The 21,579-nt window shown below is 35.7% G+C and overlaps 2 protein-coding genes across 3 annotated transcripts; one reads left to right on the top strand and one right to left on the bottom strand.

Annotated features, from left to right (window-relative positions):
• The first annotated feature begins 206 nt into the window (after positions 1-206).
• klhl41a (kelch-like family member 41a) lies at positions 207-5,792 on the top strand. The gene is made up of 6 exons (XM_084420856.1): positions 207-1,756; positions 2,611-2,768; positions 2,840-2,947; positions 3,035-3,220; positions 4,222-4,368; positions 5,296-5,792. The coding sequence occupies exons 1-6, from the start codon at positions 662-664 to the stop codon at positions 5,405-5,407; spliced, it is 1,806 nt and encodes a 601-aa protein (XP_084276982.1). The 5' UTR covers positions 207-661; the 3' UTR covers positions 5,408-5,792.
• On the bottom strand, positions 5,715-20,588 carry fastkd1 (FAST kinase domains 1). 2 transcript variants are annotated; one of them, XM_084420855.1, is made up of 15 exons: positions 20,368-20,588; positions 18,858-19,229; positions 17,832-17,900; positions 16,733-16,858; positions 16,256-16,654; positions 15,755-15,865; positions 13,262-13,393; positions 11,983-12,469; positions 10,558-10,672; positions 10,341-10,469; positions 9,009-9,140; positions 8,219-8,332; positions 6,749-6,893; positions 6,155-6,269; positions 5,715-6,066 (listed from the first exon to the last, which is right to left on the bottom strand). In XM_084420855.1, exons 2-15 carry the CDS (start codon positions 19,190-19,192, stop codon positions 5,974-5,976), a joined length of 2,502 nt encoding a protein of 833 aa, XP_084276981.1. In that variant the 5' UTR covers positions 19,193-19,229; positions 20,368-20,588; the 3' UTR covers positions 5,715-5,973. The 2 variants fall into 2 exon arrangements, with proteins under 2 accessions (XP_084276981.1, XP_084276980.1); XM_084420854.1 differs by having other exon boundaries at positions 18,858-19,294; positions 20,368-20,586.
• Between the last annotated feature and the right edge of the window lie 991 nt (positions 20,589-21,579).

The raw sequence follows: 21,579 nt of genomic DNA on the forward strand, positions 1-21,579 counted from the left end.
GTTTTTTGCATTTTTATCATGATTTACTCGCCTTCATGTTGATCCAAACTTGTGTGCTGTTATTTTTCCTGTGAAACAAAAATGCCAAATTAAACTTATTTCCTTCTTCGATGACCCTTTATAGTCTTCCAAGCACCAAAAATCATACATTTTATACTATAGTACTACTCCATATACCCATAAGACGAATTTTCATTTTTGGCTGAACTTTTCAATTTAATCCAGACGTGGAAAAAGTACAACATGAATGAGTCACAGAGCTATAAACTCATTTTTGAGAGTCGTACAAATGACGGCACATGCAAAACAAAAGTAATGACACACACCTATATATGATTATTTAAAACTCTTAGACATCTGTTGGATTCCTACTAACGTGTGACTCCCAAACACACGTTCATTTTCCCTTTACAAAACACCCCTGACCTCTGAGTGTGTTCAAGGTTCACAGTTGTCTTTTTTAGTCTTTGACAGCTGCCTAATGACGGCTCCCGTTGAGTCAGCCTGAATTCTTTCTGACTGCATGAGGGGTCTATATTTAGAGGGGTGGACTTAAATTGCAGGGGGTTTGTGTTGGTGCTGTGTTATTTCAGCCTCTTACACTCGAGACGGCAAGACGAGAGGAAGTACCGCATCCTCTTCGAGACCTGCAACCTTTGAGATGGAACCAATGAGAATCAAGGAGGACCTGATGCTCTTTCAGAGCACTCTTCTCCAGGATGGTTTAAAGGAACTTCTGAAGGAGAACAAGTTTGTGGATTGTTTTCTAAAGGTTGGAGATCGGAGTCTTCCCTGCCACAAACTCATAATGGCAGCGTGCAGCCCGTACTTCCGAGAGCTGTACTTTACTGAGGACGGGGTTGAGAAGAAAGACTCCAGCAAGGAAGTAGTGCTGGAGAACGTGGATCCCGCCATTATGGAAATGATCGTGCACTATCTCTACTCTGCAGACATCGAAATCACAGATGATAACGTGCAAGACATCTTCGCAGTCGCCAACAGGTTTCAGATCCCATCCGTTTTCACCATTTGCGTCAACTATCTACAAAACAAGCTGTCTTTGGGAAACTGCTTGGCCATCTTCAGAATGGGACTGGTTTTGGACTGCCCAAGGCTCGCTGTGTCCGCTAGGGACTTCATAGCGGAGCGTTTTGAGACTTTGTCCAAGGATGAGGACTTCCTTGAGTTCACCGCTCCCGAGCTGTTCGCCATCATCGGGTGCGATTCTCTGAACGTGGAAAAAGAAGAGCTCGTGTACGAGCTCTTGATGAAATGGGTCCGGAAGAACAAGGAGACCCGGGCAATAGCTTTGGGAGATGCCTTCGAGCACATCCGCTTCCGACTTCTGCCGGAGAAATACTTCAAGGAGAAAGTGGAAAAGGATGACATCATCAAGGCCGACCCTGAGCTCCTCAAGAAGCTGAAGATCGTCAGTGAGGCTTTTGCTGGAAAACTCCCACAAATTAAGGAGGGCGCGAAAGGCGAAGGAGAAGAGGGGGAAAATAAATTGCCCGGTTATCTGAATGACAGCAAACGGTTGGGGATGTTCGCCAGGGATCTCATACTGATGATAAACGACACGGCAGCCGTGGCCTATGATGCTAATGAAAACGAATGCTTCCTAGCGGCGATAGCAGAGCAGATCCCGCGAAACCACGTTAGCATTACGTCTAAGAAGAACCTGCTCTACGTTGTGGGAGGGCTGTTTGTGGATGAGGAAGACGAGGATTCACCTCTGCAGAGCTATTTCTATCAGGTTAAGACAGTCATTTATTGTATAATAGTCGTTTCAAATCAAAACATCTAGTAAAACTTTTTTTTTTTTTACACACAATCAAGAAGGGCTGTCAAAAACAAAACAAAACAATCATATTTTTATCAGTTTTATCATATTTTAACCCCTTTGAGAGGGAGTTAGAACTGCTTTTAAGTTAACCCCGGGTACTTACAAACTCACAGAATATGCACAGGCTCGCCTCATATAAAACATTATATAATATTCATGCGACCATATTAAATATTCATATCCATCAGAGGAAGACCAATAAGAATGTTATTTATCCAATATATATTTTCTGGCCGCATAAATAAGAATTTTATCCCAGGATTTACAAATGTGGTGCGCAAAATATATGAAACATTAAATATATATATAATTTTATAAATGTATATATTTGAATTAATTTTATTTTCATATATTCCATTTTCATTTTAGCTAATTTTGTTTTGTGTTTTAATGTCTATAGAGTATAGTATTAGTTATTTTAGTACATCAAGTTAAACTAAAATTTGATTTCAGTTATTGTTTATTTTATTTTAAGTAACAAAAATCTTTTATTGTTTACCGGTAGTTTAGGTTTTAGTTTTAGTTCAGAATGACTCTGGATTAGCATTTTCTAGTGTGAAAATCCCATTTTTTGTGTTCTATAGTGGTTTGGAATGACATCAGGGTTAGTAAATGATGATGACACGATGAACTATTCATTCAATTGCATAACTTTATATTTCTAGGAATTGGAATTAGGTGGAAAGGCGTTATGTGTCACCAGGGAGAATAGAATAAAAGTTATTTACATTTGTAAGTCATTTTAAATCATCCATTTTCTTCAGCTGGACACTCATTCTCCAAACTGGATTGCGCTGCCACCGATGCCATCGCCCAGGTGTCTGTTCGCCATGGGCGAGTTCGAAAACTTCTTGTTTGCAGTTGCTGGAAAAGACCTGCAGACCAGCGAGTCTCTAGACTCTGTGCTGTCTTATGATGTCGAGTAAGTTTCTTCTACATTTTCTGCTTCATGCATAAACCAAAAAACTAATTATGTTCTGCTGCTCTCGGCAGTAAGATGAAGTGGCTGGAGACCAAAAAACTGCCCTTAAAAATTCACGGTCACAGTGTGATCTCACAGAACGGACTAGTGTACTGCATAGGAGGAAAGACGGATGAAAAGTAAGTCAAACTTGAGTGAAGATGAGCTTAAATACAAAATAAAAGCCTGAGATAAAGTGTCATTGCTTGTTTTCATCTCTGGAATAGCAAAACCATCAACAAGATGTTTGCGTACAACCACAAGAAGTCCGAATGGAAAGAGCTGGCAGCCATGAAGACACCCAGGTCCATGTTTGGAGTAGCCGTCCACAAAGGAAAGATCATTGTGGTTGGAGGAGTCAATGAAGATGGCCTTTTAGCCTCTTGTGAAGCGTATGACTTTTCAACAAACAAGTACGTATTAATAGTTGTTTTTATTGATATTTAATCCTGAAACACATTTTTAAAAAGGCTTAGATGCACTAAATTAAAACTAAAGTTAGCCAGTGCTCAGTGAAGGATTAAAAGGATTTTTTCAGCTATATTTAACACCTCAACATTACAGAATTCTGCAAATCTATTGATAACACTTTCTGATTTGAGCCATTGTTTTCCCTCCAAAATAATGTCACTTCCTGGAGGACGATGTCAGAAAGGAACTGGCTTTTGTTAAAGTGACATTACATAGATTGACAGGATTGAAAAATAAAATCCCAGTCAACAATTTTTGGTTTTGAGAACGTTCCCTGAATGTTAGCTTTTGGTTCCCAGAACGTTATTTTTGTAAGGTTTGTTTTTGGGCTAGACAGGAAAGTTTTCTTAACAGAAATAGAATGTTAGTTTCTGGTTTGTAGAACGTTATTTTGACGTTACTTTAATATTCTCCTAACGTTATTCTAACATTCTCAGGTATTCTCTTAATCTCTTTACGCCGATATCATTACCTCGCTGTAACCTTATTTTACGGGTATTAAATAAGAACCTAAAAATAACCATTAGGGAACGTTCTGTATAAGTTATTTTTAGGTTATTTAAAAATAACCCTCCTGTGACGTTCTGGTAACATTATTTTATGGTTGCGAAAAAAAAAAAAAAAAGAACATTCCTAGAATGTTATTATTTGGTTCTCAAAAAAAAAAAAAAAAAAATGGGAACCAAATACTAACATTAGGGGAATATTCCGTTTGCTGGGATTAGAGGGCAAACCTATAAAATGATCACCAATTAAAACAATATTTCCAAGAAAAACATGTTTTATTTGAAGAAGAAAAAAAATATATTAAAGAAGTGAATAATAACAAAAATGAGTAGTTAAATTATTTAAAAGGTTTGAAGTATTGTGGCATTTATCTTATGGGATATAGCAGATGTTATCCTCTCAGAATCAGTTAAAACCATGTTGTTTTCCCCAATAGATGGGAGGCGTTCCCTGAGTTTGCTCAGGAGAGGAGCTCTGTGAATGTGGTCAGTTCTGCCGGAGTGCTGTACGTGGTGGGCGGCTTCACTGTGAAGGAGAACGACGACAAACAGTGCGTCCCGTCAGAAATCACAGACATCTGGCAGTAAGTGTTCTGCTTGACACACATCTCAATTATATTCGTCTTAAAGGAACAGTTCACCCAAAGAATGCGCGGACGGCTGTTGCCAGAAGCTGGCGATTATAGTTGAATTGATTATATTTGAACATAAAGCCATTGCTTCCCTTCACATTTATTAACCCACTGGAGTCGTAAAGATTTATTTTATGATGGATGGATGCTCTTTTTGGAGCTTCAAAAAATCGGGGTGCTATTTAACGCCATTACAAACCTGGGAAGATACATGATATTATTTATTATAATAATAACTCTGATTGTGTTCGTCTGAAAGAATAAAGTCATATACAGCTTGTTAGGATAATTTTCACTTTTGAGTGAACTATTCCTTTAAGCCTTCATACTGTTCAAAAGTTTGGGTTCAGCAAGATTTTGTTTTATCTTTTACTCAACGAGGACACATTGAATTGATCAAAAGTGACAGTAAATATATTTATATTGCTACCAAAGATTTCTAATTCGAATAAATAGTGTTCTTTTAGAATAGAATATAAAGTTCTATTCATCACAGAATCTTGAAAAATAATTGTATCTCGTTTTCCACAAAATTAAGCAGCACAACATTGACAATAAGATATGTTTATTGAGCAGCAAATCATCATATTAGAATGATTTCTGACGCATCATGTGACACTGAAGACTGGAGTAATGATGCTGAAAATTCAGCTTTGCATCACAGATATAAATTAGATTTTAAAAGATATTCAAATAGAAAATAGCCTTGGTGAGCATAATAAATGTCGCGAAAATCTTACCAACCCCAAACTTTTAAACGGTACTGTAAAAATGTTAAAATCACAAAAATTATGATTTAAACAAGTGTATTTAAACTTTTAACTGGTAATGAATCATTCTAACTGGGACTAAATCTAAAACCGCTCTTTTTTTTGACAGGTATGAGGAGGACAAGAAACAGTGGGCTGGAATGATACAGGAGATGCGATATGCTGCCGGCGCCTCTTGTGTTTCTATGAGACTAAATTCAGCAAAGATGCCTAAACTTTAAAAACATCATCACTGTCACTGATTGTATCCAATAGCAAACTGTAACTATATTTTAAAGTAGCATAAACCACACAAAAATTATAGTCCCCTACTCACATACAGTGAAAACATGGATTGCCGGAAAATTGTCAAAGAGTAAATGCACATTCCCAGTCTTTATATGTTTTAATCAAAATGTAACAAAATTTTCCTTTTACTAGGCTGACATTACAAATCATCCATCACTCTTCGTAACGGAGGTAAAATGGTAGCAAATGGTATTTCATGTTCTGTTGTAAATGTGGTGAAGTTGAGGAAAACATCGGATGTCAAAATTAAATTTACTTTATTTTTTTCCATATACATCTCTTTTATATAAAATGCATAATAAATACACATTTAAAGGCAAACAGGTAAGCATTTCTCCTTTGTTAATGAAAATAGTGACATGGAGTCATTTATAAAAAAAATGAGCAATTCATATAAATTTGCAGTGCTATCCTGCAGCTGCTATCCTGATGTACAATCCTTTCATAGTGTCTCCCGCTGATTGCACAACATGCTTTAACGTCCAGTTTAGATAATGTCTCAGGGCAACTCTGTAAATATTTTCTTCCTCAGATATTCTTTCCATGCCTCTTCTGTGGAAAGCTCCATTGAGTTCCATTCAAAGTGGGGGATCTGTAGAAATGCATATTATCAGCAAAAACACACTTTTGTCATGCAAATAGTACAGTATGTGTGTCAAATATTATATCTTTCTACTGACCTGTAATACTTGATATCCTAAAATCTCCAGATGTCTTTTCTTCATCATGGCCTCCCCTTTCATGTGCCGGGAATTTTTGCAGAAGGATTTGGAGTCCAAGAAATCCAAGGCAATGCTAGACAGATGAAGGAGCAGGGAGAATTATATTGTCTCATGTCGATTTGTGGCAATAGCCATTGTATGGGTCAAAATTATCGATTTTCCTTTTATGGCAAAAATCATTAGGATATTAAGTAAAGATCATGTTCCATGAAGATATTTAGTAAATTTCCTACCGTAAATATATAAAACATTTATTTTTGTGAGTGAATGCAGCACAATCGTGAACATAAATGGACAACTTTAAAGGAGATTTTCTCAATGTTTCGATTTTTTTGCACCCTCAGATGCCAGATTTTCTAATAGTTGTATCTCGACCAAATATTGTCCTATCCTAACAAACCATACATCAATGGAAATCTTATTTATTCAGCTTTCAGATGATATATAAAAAGAAAATTCCCCAAATTGACCCATGTGACTGGTTTTGTGGTCCAGGGTCACATATTCTGTCTGAATATTACGTGTAGTTTTGCACATTGAAGCATGACATACCGGCGAGCTCCTGGCGGCAGCTCCGTCCTCTCTCTGTCTGCCGACACAGACTGCCAGTGAACGTTTCCGTTCTCGCTGATCTGCAGCCGACTCGGCTCGCTGTACGGTACCGGCTGAAGATGGCGATCCAGGACAAGTTCAAAATCTGATGACAAAAACATGACAGTTTTCATGAGCCTACAGAGACAGCAATGCTGTATCTAGGACTGTCATCCTGTACCACTGTATGTCTGCAAATGTTTTTAGTCAATAATGAAATATTACAATGGATTGGAGTAAATCAATTCAACTTTGAAATCAATTCAAATCAATTCAATTTAATGGTACATAACACCCCACAACTAGACAAATCATACTGACAAGATAATGGAAATAAAATGGATAACACACACACACACACACATACATATATAGATGTTATCCATTTTATTTCCATTTCCATATATATATATATATATATATATATATATATATATATATATATATATATTAGATAGATAGATAGATAGATAGATAGATAGACAGACATACGGATAGGTAGATAGATAACAAAAAAACTAAACAAAAATATATAATTAAACATTACATTTTTAGTTAAAACAGATGAATGAAATATAAAATAAAAAATTTAAATAAAAAACGTTTTCAGTTAAAATAGATGTTGGACCTTAGACCAAAAGCGATGCCCAGATTTGTTTCAATTAAAGTTACATTAAATCATCAAAGGATGGGGAAAATATTTTATATTTTTACAATATTTTAAATATGAGACAAAGAACAAAATACTAAACTTGGGGTACAATCTGACAAAAAATATATTTGGTATAAAATGCTAACTAACTACAGCTACAGGTTTTATTTTTAGCCCCCCCCCAAAAAAAAGAAGAAGAAAAAAAAAAGCTCACAAGAAAAAGCATACATACAAATAATCATTTATTAATATTCTATTGGTTCTCTCTTGTTTTTGCATGTGTTCATAATTACTGTGTATGACAGCCTAGCCCAATATTAACTGGCATGTTTCACTGCGTTATTATTACAAATCAAACAACTGACCCCAAGCACAACTAATCAATATGCTTACAAAATCTGTAACAATTTTTTAATTGTTATAGAGTCTAAAATTAACACTCACCAAGCTCCAAATGCGAGTAAAAACCAACGTTGGCGAGTATTTGAAACAATCACCACTTGGCCATTAACATTTTTATGAATTTTAACAATGCAATATTGTGAGAACATAAACGTGAACAAACGTGATTGATAGTGTGGGCAGTTTATAAGTCAGTGCTGGATCGCCAGTGTTGCCATTTTAATATAATATAATATAATATAATATAATATATATATATATATATATATATATATATATATATATATATATATATATATATATATATAATATATATCAACAATATTAGGAATAAATACTGTGGACTATTTTACTTGTAACGCTAGTTTAAAACTCACCGACAGTATAGAAGTATGGAGTCAGCACTCCGACTTTAGCACAGTTGATCCCACCCAGGACGTCTCCGAGCATCTTTTGGATCTGCTGCTGAATTGGACTAATGGAGCTGTTGGCTGCAGTCAGAAAAACATTCTTCAATTATTTGAACCAACCAGACTTTTTAATTAAAAAACGTTAGTTCTTACATTAAACATGTCAATCTATTTGACTACAATTATGCTTTCTTTAAAAAAAGGTTATTTCAAAATACATAAATATTGATATATACACTGTTCAAAGGTTTGGGACCAGTAATTTTTTTTTAAAAGAAATTAATATTTGTATCCAGCAAGGAAGCATTAAATTGCATCATGGTTTACATAAAAATATGAAGCAGTTTTTAACATTAATAATGATCAGAAATGTTTCTTGAGCAGCAAATCATCATATTAGAATGATTTCTGAAGGATCATGTGACACTGAAGACTGGAGTAATGATGCTGATATTTTAAAATATATTAAAATAGAAAACAGTTATTTTCAATTATAATAATATTTTAAATTTACAATATTACTGTTTTTCCTGTATTTTTTTATCAAATAAATGCATCCTTGGTGAGCATAAGAGATTTATTTAAAAAAAAATATATATATATATTTTTTTTTTAGCTACACGGGCCAGCCGTTATGAATATTAATGTGTACAAACCACAGATGCTTTCAGACAAGAACTGCTCTCCAATTCTAGCATTTCTAACAATCCAATTCTAGTCCATTCCCGTTGTCCAGATGGATCTCCGGTGTGCTCACCTCTCTTCTGCAGCCGTTTACAGTAGCGCTCATGAAACCAGGGCACCTGGAACTCAGGACACTCCAGACACACGGCCCGATTCAGCTCCATGAGACGCAGACGTATGCGCATGTTCAGAGCATCCGGCAAAGCTGTCAGCAGTGGGGAAAAACACACACACTTGTAAAGTTTCAACCACATTTAAACACGGGAGTCCCCTAAGCTATCGCTCTGTGTGTGTACTAGGCAGACGGTAAACATATTCCAACCATTAGTTTTCAGTACAGGTCTTTCGGTTAGGCACGCATGTGTACCAAGGGAAATACAGTGTTGTTTTAACAACTGCACTCGAGTAACTTCTCTGTGTGCGGAACGTAGGATGGGTCAATATCGTTTATATATCAATAATCTTTGATGTTGTGAACACAGGCTGTTCATATCACAGCTCAGACAGAGCCGTTGAGCTCGGGAAAGCAGCAGTTTCCTAATAATCTCGAACCGTGTTTTCTACTGATTTCCGCCATATCGCTTTAAAATACAGCCTTCTGTGCAGAATTCAAATGAGACGTTTTCTGGTCCGACTCGCGCATACGATCCGCTCTGTGCTGTCGTGTCTCTGGACCGGAGCGGACTGTGTGTGTGCGCTGTGGAGGTTCACATGACTCTAACGTGAAACCAAACTTCATTCGCACCAATGGAAAGCATATTTACACTGTCTGAATTGTTCCCTTTCCCCTATATAGTGCACAATGTGTCATTCACCATGTAGAAAATAGTAAATGTGTGAACAAGTGACCCGATTTTAACCGCAGCTTCAGCATCTATTTATAATGTAAGGCGGCGAGACGCATTAGATTCTAGAGAGCATTTGATTGGACAGAAAATCTGATGAGAAGCTGAAGTGCAGAGTGATGATGTCATCCAAATCATTGATCCATATTGGCAGAAGTGAGAGACTGTAAGTTTTGAAAGCTTCTATCTCCTAAATGTGAATTTTGTCATTGTTTTGGAGCACACTAGCTTATAGATAACAGTAAAACTAACATATTCATACTAAAAGCCAAAAAACTTTCATTTTGATTTCATGGGGACCTTTAATGATTAAAAAAAAAAAAAGGTTTGTTTCCCCCCTGCTGTACTGAAAATGTATCGAACCATGACTTCAAAACCGACTTATGTACCGAACCATCATTTTTTTGTACCGTTACACCTATACTGTGTACCGAACACTGGACTCGCTCCCGAAATTGTTTTGTTCATTCGTGGCCAAATATGCAGATGTCTCTTTCAGACCTTCAAGATACATTAATCATATAATTGTTTACATGATATAATCTCAAAAATACACATACTTTCCAGATGGGCATCCAACTTTGCAAGAAACTCCACGTTGAAGATCTCTCTGACCACCTCCTCAGGGAAATAATCAGCCATAGCCAGTGCGTACGCCAAGAGAACCAGCAGGTGAGGGTCAAAGGAACCTGTTTCAAATCAGCAGGAACAGGTTCCAATTTGCGTCTTAAAGTTTAGAAACAACTCATTTATAGATGCACAGCGGAAGGATCTTACTAATATATGGAGTGAAATGTCGAATGCAGGCATCAAAAAACTCCTCCGCCATCGGTGGGTCATAATTTAGCACAGCGAAAGGCAGCAAAGTGGCATATGTTGCAGAGTAATGAATCTGTTTGGAAGAGACAGACATACACTTGTTTCATAACAGATGGTTCTGATGTATTTTGCATATTAATAACAAGAGAAAATGTTTCTTGAGCAACAAATCAGGCATATGATTTCTGAAGGATCATGTAACACTGAAGACTAGAGGAATGATGTTAATAAATTAAATTTTTAAATATATTAAAATAAAAAACTGTTATTTTAAATTGTAATATTATTTCAAAATATTAGCATTTTTACTGTGTTTTTGATCACATAAATGCAGCCGTGGTGAACATAAGGGACTTCTTTCAAATACATTTTGAAAAAATCATTCCGACCCCAAACTTTTGTACAGCAGTGTATGTATATCATCAAATGACTAAAGAAAATATTGAAATAATATTTTTCACTATGTTTTGTGTGGTAAACAATGGCTTCAATAGAAACATTTAATGGCTTAACAACCGCAGAGCTTATTGCAGATCTGTCCTGAAATCTTTATATGTTATATGTATTTTTCTCTATGGGGGAAATGAATGATATTTCTGAAGAACACTGTACAAAATAAAATTTCAGCACCAGAAATTTTAATAGTACTTGCATTTGGTGACATCTGTTGTTATTGTTAACTAAAACAATTAAAAATCCTTTTAGTTAATTTAAATAAAGCTGAAATAAAATAAAATGTAAACAAGAGATGAAAAACTTAAACTTTAAAACTTTTCAGAAAACTACAAAATATTAATATATACTAATAATACATAAACAATACTAAAACAAAATTATAAAAAAAACTATTATTATTATCCATATATACATTATATAAGTTAACCTCATATAGTTACCTTAATAATAAATCAACTTATATACACTGACGGTCAAAAGTACTTTGGAATAACGATTTTTTTATGTTTTTCAAAAATGTCTCTTAAGTTCACCAAAGCTGCATTTACTTGATCGAAAAAACAGTAATATTGTGAAATATTATTACAATTTAAAATAACTGTTTTCTGTTTTAAAATAATTTAAAAGGTAATTTATTCCTGTGATGCAAAGCTGAATTTTCAGCATCATTACTCCAGTCTTCAGTGTCACATGATCCTTCAGAAATCATTCTAATATGATGATTTGCTACTCAAGAAACATTTATGATTATTATCAATGTTGAAAACAGTTGTGGAGCTTAAAATGTTAGTGGAAACCGTGATACACTACCATTTAATAGTTTGGGGTAAAAAAAATAAAATAGAAATCAATACTTTTTTTCAACAAGAGAGCATAAAATTGATTCAAGTGAAAATGCATTCAAACACCACTTCAAATGACTCCCACCTTGTCTATATTTTCAATCGTCACACTAGCGATACGGTCCAGCAGCGCGGCACAGATGTAGTTAGTCCTGGTCAGATAAACGGCCACCTCATGCACATTAGTCCAGGATATCTGGTGAAGCAGTCTCTGCAAGGTGACCATAGACTCCTCCAGCAGCATCTCATCAAACCACTCCCCCGACAAGTACTTCACTTCCTCCAGCACCACATCCACATGCTCCAGCTTGTGCAGCCGCTCGCGTGCGCAGCGGTTCAGGGTCTGCAGCAGGCGGACGTACTTGCTGGGGGTGTTGTGCCGGTACGAGGGGTCGTTGCGGATCCACTTGGCGACGACGATGGCGTAAGTGTTGAGGTTGTTTAGGTTGCACTGCGGGAGCACGGCTTCCACACGGGAAAGGACGCCCTCGTCGAGATGCCGAGAAGGAAGCATGGACAGAACCCTTGTTAGCATGGTCACCTCGTACGGGTACACACTGCCCTGCTGGAAACTAGGAGTGACAATCAAAGACAGAAAAACAATATTGGTTAATTACATAAATAAGATCATTTAATTGTGTTAACCCTTTATATTAATATTAAATAATGCATTAACTAAAATTAAGTAACAATGAGCAATATTAGTCAAACTTTTTGTTAATATTAGCTAATAAAACACAATTGTTCAACTAATGGTAATAGATACAACATTTGATTAAAAACAATATTATTAAATGTTGAAATAGTATTAATAAATTCTGTAGAATGATTCTTCATTGTTAGGTCATGTTAAATAATTTAGTTTTATGTGTTATGTTAAAAGTGTTACCTTAATAATAGTATAAAGACTCCGTAGAGTCAATCACTCCATTTTCTTTTCTTTTTTTTAAGAATTTTTTTCAACATTGATAATAATAATAAATATTTCTTGAGCATCAAATCAGAATTAGAACGATTTCTGAAGGATCATGTGACATTGAAGACTGGAGTAATGATAATGAAATTTCAGTTTTGCATCACAGGAATAAATTACATTTTACAAGATACATTAATTGTAATAATATTTCACAATATTATCCTTTTTACTGTTTTTTATTTTTTATCAGATTAGTTTGGTATTCATAAAAGGCTTCTTTGAAAAACATTTTAAAAAATCTTAATGCAGTGTAAATAACAGCATACAGGTTCAAAACGAAATGATGAGTAAATAATGTGAGAATTTAACATTCAGTGTGAACTATCCCTTTTATTATAAGACTCCAGACAGTCACTTATTGATCTCTCTGGTTTTTGGAAACACTCACTGCAGCAGTTTGGCTTTCAGTCTGGAGAAGATCTCGGGATTCTGGCAGTGGAGCAGGATGAGATTTTGAGTAATTCGAGCGATTTCCACAGGACGATACGTCTCCAGATTCTTGAAGAGTACTGCCGCCATCCTATCAGAAAAGACATGGGAAGAAAGATGGGAAGGTCTTCAATTCAATTCAATTCAACTTTATTCCCGGACTCGTGGTCCAATATACCGGTAGATACAAGACACACACACACCAAATTAAAAGAAACAACTTTAAATTGAATAGGCATTTTAAAAAGACAGCCGTACCAGTGCCTCCACAGCTTGGACTGGTAGCGGACTGCACTAAATCTAATATTTGTTAGTGACATAATTATATCATTCTCTGATTTATTTAACCTACAGATAGAGCTATACATTAACTTTCGCAAAGTTGCTTGTAGAGTGTGACAAACATTTCACTCGCACTAGTCCATCTTGGTCGCTTTAAAAGCGGACGACAAGCATCATTGTAGGCCACCTGCAGCCTTTGCAGACTGGTTTTTTTATAGTTAGTCCAAAGATGGGCCGTGTACAGAGATGTACAATATGTCTTAAACAGAGTCATCTTAACATTGTCTGTACAGTGTCCAAACTTGCGTGCGAGAGTATTAGCCTGGGCATACACAGTTCTACATTGTCTAAACATGTCTTCACCGTCAGACATGTCCTCTGTGAAGATATGCACAAGATACTTGATTTTACTTGTGACCTCAAGAACAACATTTGACGGAAAGAAGTCCGGAAATTCAGAGGTGGACAAAGTACACAGCTCCCTTACTTGAGTGAAAGTACAGGCACTACTGATGTCTGTTACAAGTAAAAGTTGTAAAGACCGATTTTTACTTAAGTAATAGTACAGAAGTACAGAAGTATCAAAAGTAAAAAGTAAATGTCAATGCATTGTTTTATTATTGTTGCATTGTTGTATGTAATACTTACAGTACCTTATGCCTCTGATCAATACCCTCATATCAATAGGCTATCACATTTATTTCTAGAACAAAGGTCCAGTAGTGGGATTAAATGTGAGATTGAAAAAAATGGACTCAATAACGTCCACAATGGTTTCGGACACCCAAATGGCTGTTCCCTCAAATAGTGCCCTATTTAAAGTTTTTTTGGCTTTTAGTATGAATATGTTAGCCTTACTGTTATCTATAAGCTAGTGTGCTCCCAAACAATGACAAAATTCACATTTAGAAGACCAAACCCAACGTTGAAAATGAAAATCAGGTTGATGTCAGAATCCAACGCCAGATTGACGTTCATTTCCAACGTTGGACAAACGTTGTATTGTGGTTGAAAATGAAAATCGGGTTGACGTCAGAAACCAACATCAATGTGGTTCTGACGTCAACCCGACTTTCATTTCCAACCAAAATCCAACGTCTGTCCGACGCTGATGTCAAACCAGAATATGTGAAATAATCAATAGGTCTAAGGTTATGAAGTTCAAATATTGTTTTAATGAAGTTGTGAACCTTATACATAAATGCACAGTTGACGTCAAAGTTAAGAATGAAGGAGTTATTTTGTGATCTACTCACAGCGAAGCTATTTTACTTTCTTTGCTTAGGGGTAAAAACAAGTCTGAAATACCTTTGTGTATTGTGTGCGTGTGTAAATTATATACAATATAGTTTAAAAGTTTAGGGTCATTAAGATTATTTTGATGTGATGCAAAGCTGGATTTCAGCATCATTACTCCAACTTTTGTAACAATGTAAAGCCCCTTTCACACAGCGCGATGATCCCGGCAAATTGTCGGGAAATTGCCAGAACGCCTTCTGTGTGAACACGACCCGGGATTGATGCCGGCATCGATGCCGGGTTGGGGACCTAGTAACATTGCCGTGTTCAGTCCCGGAACGCGCGCTGTGTGAACAAAAGCCGTAATAATGCCGTGTCGTAGTGATGACGCTGAAGCCGGGATCGTTCGCCAGCTAGTGAAACGGTACGTAATGCTCAAGTTTATGATCGAATCAGAGAAAAAAATGCACAAGCGTGGTTTCATAAGCAAATCACAAGGAAATCACAGCTCATAAGCAAACTTAAGACGCTGCTGAGACATTACAAGTCACATCGATGTCATGTGTATTTACGGGATTTTTACGGGTTGTGTGTCACTGGCAGTGTGAATGAACCAAAATCAAACGAAACCGGGTCAAATCCCGGGTCACTTTATCCGTGTATTTTCCGGAATCTCTGTGTGAAAGGGGCTTAAATGTCTTTACTGTCACTTTTGATCAATTTCATGCATCCTTACTGAAAAAAGCATTAATTTCTTCCTCTTTTTTTTAACTGACCCCAAACTTTTGAACAGTAGTGTAAAAAAAAAAAAATTCTAATCACATATTTTTTAATTATTAAAGAGACAAAAAATGTAATAATTTCACCGACCCCTAACTGTGATATGTCTAAGTTCTGACATGTATCATGTAATGCAGATAACTCATCTTACTTGTTTATCAACTGAAGGTTCCTGCATTGCATCTCCTCCATTGACTCCAACACTCCTAAAGCCTGCTGGGGATTCAGCTCATCAGCCAATAGCAGCGCAGTACTCTCTAACCTGCAAGACCAATCAAATCAATCAAAACACACAGCGGAAATTCATCTCGGAGCTGGTTGGTCTTGTGGTTTATGGCTTAAAACACTTTGATTCAAATCCCTATGGAAAAATACAGTCCCTGTTGCACTCTATTGTACAGATACCAAGGAGTTGAGGTCAAAAGTCAGAGGAATTGGTCTGAACAACATATGAATATATGAGAAATGAAGTCAGAAATACTGTAAACTAGCATTTGCACAGACCTGTGAGATAAAAAGTCGCAATTACCTTCTTTATTTTTTATTCCATGGCAGGAAGACGCTTCCATAGTATATAAATGACACTAAAATAGCACTGATAAAAAACAAAAGTACGTAATCAAAAGAATAAGGGATGCTTTCCCTTGCTCACCCCTCTCTGACACCTTGTCTTGCCATTGGTCCAAGAGAAGCGAAGAGTTTGGTGAAAGTGGCAGGATCAGTGCTTGTGTCCACCAACTCCATGAGTCTCTGTCTCGCAGCCACTCTGAAGTCAGAGTTATTGTACTGCAATGACTGATACATTCCCAATGTGATATTGATGTGCTCTGCGTCCAGATGGGCCACGTTCTGCACGAGAAGCTGGTTGCATTTCTCCAGGAGAGGTACGTGCATACATTTGACGTTTCGGAGGAACTGCACCACCCTTCTGGGGTTGTTGAATTGAAACGGGTCCATTTTGTCCAGAAGGGTGTCCGCTTTTGTAAGCAGCGCATCCCGCAGTTGTGGCGACACCAGGGCAAAGATACTGATCATCAAGGGTGTGAGCACTCTGTAAGGAGGACATGTGTAAATACACTTATTTTCGGGTGCACTGCACCTTTAAGGTGTTTGATGGTTAAAAACACACCTGGCGTCTTGAATGGAGTCCAGTCTCTGACTCACTATTTGAGTAATCTGACCCATCAGAGGGCTGTGCTGCAGGAACTGATCACTCAGGCAAACCGCAAACTTTGAAAGCGTTTTCATCTGGAATCTGTAAAGCACAGAAAGCAAACTTTTACGGGGCGATTCATGAGTGCTGGTGGACTGTGCAACAGGACATTGAATGTTGCAGCTCATTTGCATAAAATTAAACTTTTTAAAACTAATTGTTGCTGCAGTACTTACAGTATCCACATCACATCTGCATTAGAGTACAACAGTTGATTTTTAACAATAGCTTGTGAGCTACAAGGCTGTTAATCGATGGTATACAGTAAGCTATGCTGCATTTTTTCCAACTTATTTTTTAATTAATCATTTTTAACAGCAGAATTCCTGGTATAAAACTACATTACTCCACCAATCAGAGGACTGAAACAGCAAATCACACCAAAATAACTATTCAGCGCCCATCCAGTCAGTCTTCCCTATGATCGTGTGTGTGTATGTGTGTGTGTGTGTGTGTGTATATATATTTTGCAGGGTCTGCAAAATGTTAATTATTATAAGAAGATAAGAGGATCATACAAAATGCATGTTATTTATTTAGTAATGTACTGAATAAGATATTTTGCATAAAAGATGTTTACATATAGTCCACAAAGTTTACATGTTAGTAATTATAATATATATATATATATATATATATATATATATATATATATATATATATATATTACAATCAACACCTGTAAATCAATTGTTTTATTTATTGAAATATGTTTCAATCATTTATTTAATTGAATTTATTTTAACTATTTATTTCTTTTAATTATGTAATTTGCAATGACACAGTCTTGTATCTTTGTCTTTCTGTCCAATTTTCAAATAGTTTTTTGCCTGAAATCAAAGTTTGAAATGTTGTGGTTCACCTCCTAGCTTGATGTTTTGGTTCATGGCTTATTTAACAAAGACTTTTTAAAATCCCTATGGAAAAGGAATGAATGGGAAAAATACTTCCAGAACCAAGGCACTTCCAATCATGCCATTGGCAATCACCAAACTCTCACTGAAGTTTCATGTACCTCTCCAGTCGGGTCCAAGCCTCTGTCACCAAGTGCTGCACTAGAGAGTCGTGATGTTCTACTTTAAGCCTGCAAAACAAGACCAATGCAATCAAAATATGGCTATATTCCCACAAATAATTAATTAGGACACCATATTTACATTGTAGTTTTGACAATAGCTCTGTTCCAGAACCTACATAGATGAAAATAGAACTGAAATAGAACCTCATAAGCGACCGAATGCTTAGAAAACTTTTTGATTCATAATTGAGTTTGGTGCAAGCATGTTGCAAAATTAATGACACAACACTTTAAGCATAAAATACATTGCATACAAAAATACTTGTAAAAAAAAAATTTGTCAGAATTTATTCTAATCAGCATTTCTCTACGTTCGTCTGCTACGTTAAAATAACTTTTTCTGTCCAATGCAATGCATCACAGTATTAATGTTTCAAATTATTATGTTTTTGCTGCTTTATATTTGTGAGGAAACCGTAATAACGCAATTTTTTTAAGGATCCCTCAGCATTTATTTGAAATATAAATCTTTTGTAACATTATAAATGTCTTTACTGTCACTTTTCATAAATTTAATCCATTCTTGTTGAATAAAAGTATTAATTTCTTCTCTTTTTTTGTTAAATCTCACTTACCCTAAACTTTTGAATGGTAGTGAATCACAGTTTCCACAGAAATATATTAAGCAGCACAACTGTTTACAACATTGATAATAATAATAATAATAATGTTTCTTGGGCATCAAATCATCATATTAGAATGATTTCTGAAGGATCATGTGACACTGAAGACTGGCGTAATGATGCTGAAAATTCAGCTTTGATCACAGGAATAAATTACATTTTACCTTTCAATATTATTATTTTAACTGTATTTTTAATAATATAATGTAGCCTTGGTGAGCAAAAGAGACTTCTTTCATAAACATAAAAAAAAAAAAAAACTTAATTATTCCAAACTTCTGACCATATAATACTATCTAGGTAGGCTACACACAAGGTTTTGCACATTTTCATGCTGTACCTGAGCACATCATAAAGCATTTTCACCACTGAACTGTCATCCAAGAGGCTGATCTTGTTTTCAGCCAGAACTCGAAGCGTCAGGAACTGCGGGTGATTCTGGACGAACTCAAATGTCCTGAGAATCTGTGGCCGGTCCCGTTGAAACTGCCACAGCAGTCCAATAGCGCAGCTCACATGGTTCACGGACAGCTTGGCTTTGTTCCGGCCCACCACATCGAACACCTGGTCCTCAGCAGAGCAAGCCCGAAGCTGGTCTAGAAGCTGGTCACGGCTGACGACCCCACCGTGAAACAGCCTTCGGGAACAGACCCGAAGCGACCGGAGCCGAAACATGGCACAGGACGGCCGCCGTCAGGAGTCACTCCACATACTAGAGAGATCAGATGTACCGAAGAATCAGATCATCAACTTTTGTCCATGTCAGCTAGAGCACTGCTGTTATTAAAGCAAAAGAGAGAAATATCAAACACAAGACATTCTGAAATACATGTAAATTGTATATACAGTGCCGGTCAAAAGTTTGAAAACATTACCATTTTTAATGTTTTTGAAAGAAGTCTCTTATGAAATATTACCTATAATTATATAGTGAAATATTATTACAATTTAAAAATAATGGTTTTCTATTTGAATATACTTTCAAATATAATTTATTTCTGTTACTCCAGTCTTCAGTGTCACATGATCCTTCAGAGATCATTCTAATATGATGATTTATTATCAATGTTGGAAACAGGTGTGCTGCTTTTATTTATTTTTATAACCTGTGATACTTTTTTTCAGGATTCATTGATAAATAAAAAGTAAAAAACAAACAAAAAAGAACAGCATTTGTTTAAAATAGAAATCTTTTGTAACAATATACACTACTGTAAAAATGTTTTAAATTGATCCAAAGATAAAAAATTTTAATAAATGCTATTCTTTTTAACTTCTTATTCATCAATGAATCCTGAAAAAAGTATCACAGGCTCCAAATAAATATTAAGCAGCACAACTGTTTCCAACGTTGATAATAACTGAATATCAAATCAGCATATTAGAATGATTTCTGAAGGATCGTGTGACATTGAAGACTGGAGTAATGATGCTGAAAATTCAACTTTGCAGCAAAGAAATATATTTTATTTTAAAGTATATAAAAATAGAAAACCATTATTTTAAATTGTAATCATATTTCACAATTATACTGTTTTTTATCAAATAAATGTCGCTTTAGTGAGCAGAAGAGACTTATTTCAAAAACATTAAAAATAGTAATGTTTCCAATTCCAAACTTTTGACCTGTACTGTATATATATATGTCATCATCATTATATCATTCTTTCTTTTCATTTTTTTTTTTTTTTTTGCCATAGCACTACTTATCTAATGACTCCTAGAATGTCAACTAACAAACATATACTTTTTATGAGTTAGTTCTTACAAAGTCTGAATGTCAGCAGCAGATGTGTTGGACAGGATCGTGTGCTATATAAATAAAGCCGAATAAGAGAGATTCACAGTACCTTCTTCAAGCTGCCATGCCATAACCATAGACTGTAAAGAAATAACCCACATCATGTAACACACAACAACATGAGTGTCCTGAGCTGCAGCAGACCACGTGTTTGAAGGACTGATGTCGTCAGATTTGTGTTACAGTCCCACAGATGTGCGGTACTGCTTGTGTTTGTTATACAGATGCTTATCGTGCATGTAAGAACAATGTTTTATCAACCACTTGAACAGAAATGGGCCAAATGTGGGTGGTATCATGGTCAATGCTGCTACTTGCTTCCTGTTTAATGAAACGCACAGACAAAAGTCACGGTGTCTGTCAAAATAAAAGTCACACCATGTGATAGAAAAATTATCTTTATTTGACAAGAGTGAAACCATAATGAATTCGGAGGTGGGGTATACACATGTATCATTAATTAAAATATTAATGAAACTTTGAATAAAAAAGAAAAATTGATAAATGTATAATTACACAAGTAAATCATTGTCATGATAAAAATTATTCTCCTGATATCCTGATATTTAAAGGAATAGTTCACTTAAAAATAAAAATTCTGTCATCATTTACTCATCCTCAAGTTGTTTCAAACCTGTATACATTTCTTTCTTCTACTGAACACAAAGGAAGATATTCTGAAGAATGTTAATGTTGATGGACCCCATTGTATGGATGGTTTCCGCCACAGTTGAGTAAAAAGTATAATTCTGTATGTAATAATAATGAGAAAGTTTCTCATAACAATGAATTATGTCATAATAATGAGAAACTTTCTCGTAATACTGAGAAATTTAGTTTCTCATTACGAGAGGTTATGTCATAATTACGAGAAAGTTTCTCATTGGTAGTCTATGACATAGGTTACTAAGTCATTATGAGAAGGTTTCTCATTATTACGAAAAAAACCCAACTTAACATCTCATAGCTAATAATGAGAAATGTTCTTGTAATTATGACTTAACATCTAGTAACAATGAGAAACTTTCTCGTAATAATGACTTCCCTACAAACAGAAACGTCCAGGAGATCCCCTGTTTGTCCGTAAGTCATTATTGGTAAAGTTTCTCATTGGTCATTGGCTACTAGAAATTTTCGCATTATCACAAGATGTTAAGTCATAGATGTTAAGTCATAATTGCGAGACATTTTCTCATAATTAACCTATAGGGTCCCTCGTTATAGGGTCCCCATTAGGTCCGCTTTGTGACGTTCCCGGGCG

The sequence above is a fragment of the Rutilus rutilus genome (genome assembly GCF_951802725.1).
Source record: "Rutilus rutilus genome assembly, chromosome: 10".
In the NCBI taxonomy this organism is placed as follows: Eukaryota; Metazoa; Chordata; class Actinopteri; order Cypriniformes; family Leuciscidae; genus Rutilus; species Rutilus rutilus.

Excerpts from the sequence above, each read along its gene's own strand:
- fastkd1 (XM_084420855.1), bottom strand. The coding sequence starts at position 19,192 with ATGTTTCGGCTCCGGTCGCTTCGGGTCTGTTCCCGAAGGCTGTTTCAC. Across the intron at positions 12,470-13,261 it reads CTGAAAGCCAAACTGCTGCA|TTTCCAGCAGGGCAGTGTGT; the intron begins GTGAGTGTTTCC and ends TGTCACTCCTAG. Across the intron at positions 6,894-8,218 it reads TCCATACTTCTATACTGTCG|ATTTTGAACTTGTCCTGGAT; the intron begins GTGAGTTTTAAA and ends TTTTGTCATCAG.
- klhl41a (XM_084420856.1), top strand. The coding sequence starts at position 662 with ATGGAACCAATGAGAATCAAGGAGGACCTGATGCTCTTTCAGAGCACT. Across the intron at positions 1,757-2,610 it reads TGCAGAGCTATTTCTATCAG|CTGGACACTCATTCTCCAAA; the intron begins GTTAAGACAGTC and ends CATTTTCTTCAG. Across the intron at positions 2,769-2,839 it reads GTGCTGTCTTATGATGTCGA|TAAGATGAAGTGGCTGGAGA; the intron begins GTAAGTTTCTTC and ends TGCTCTCGGCAG.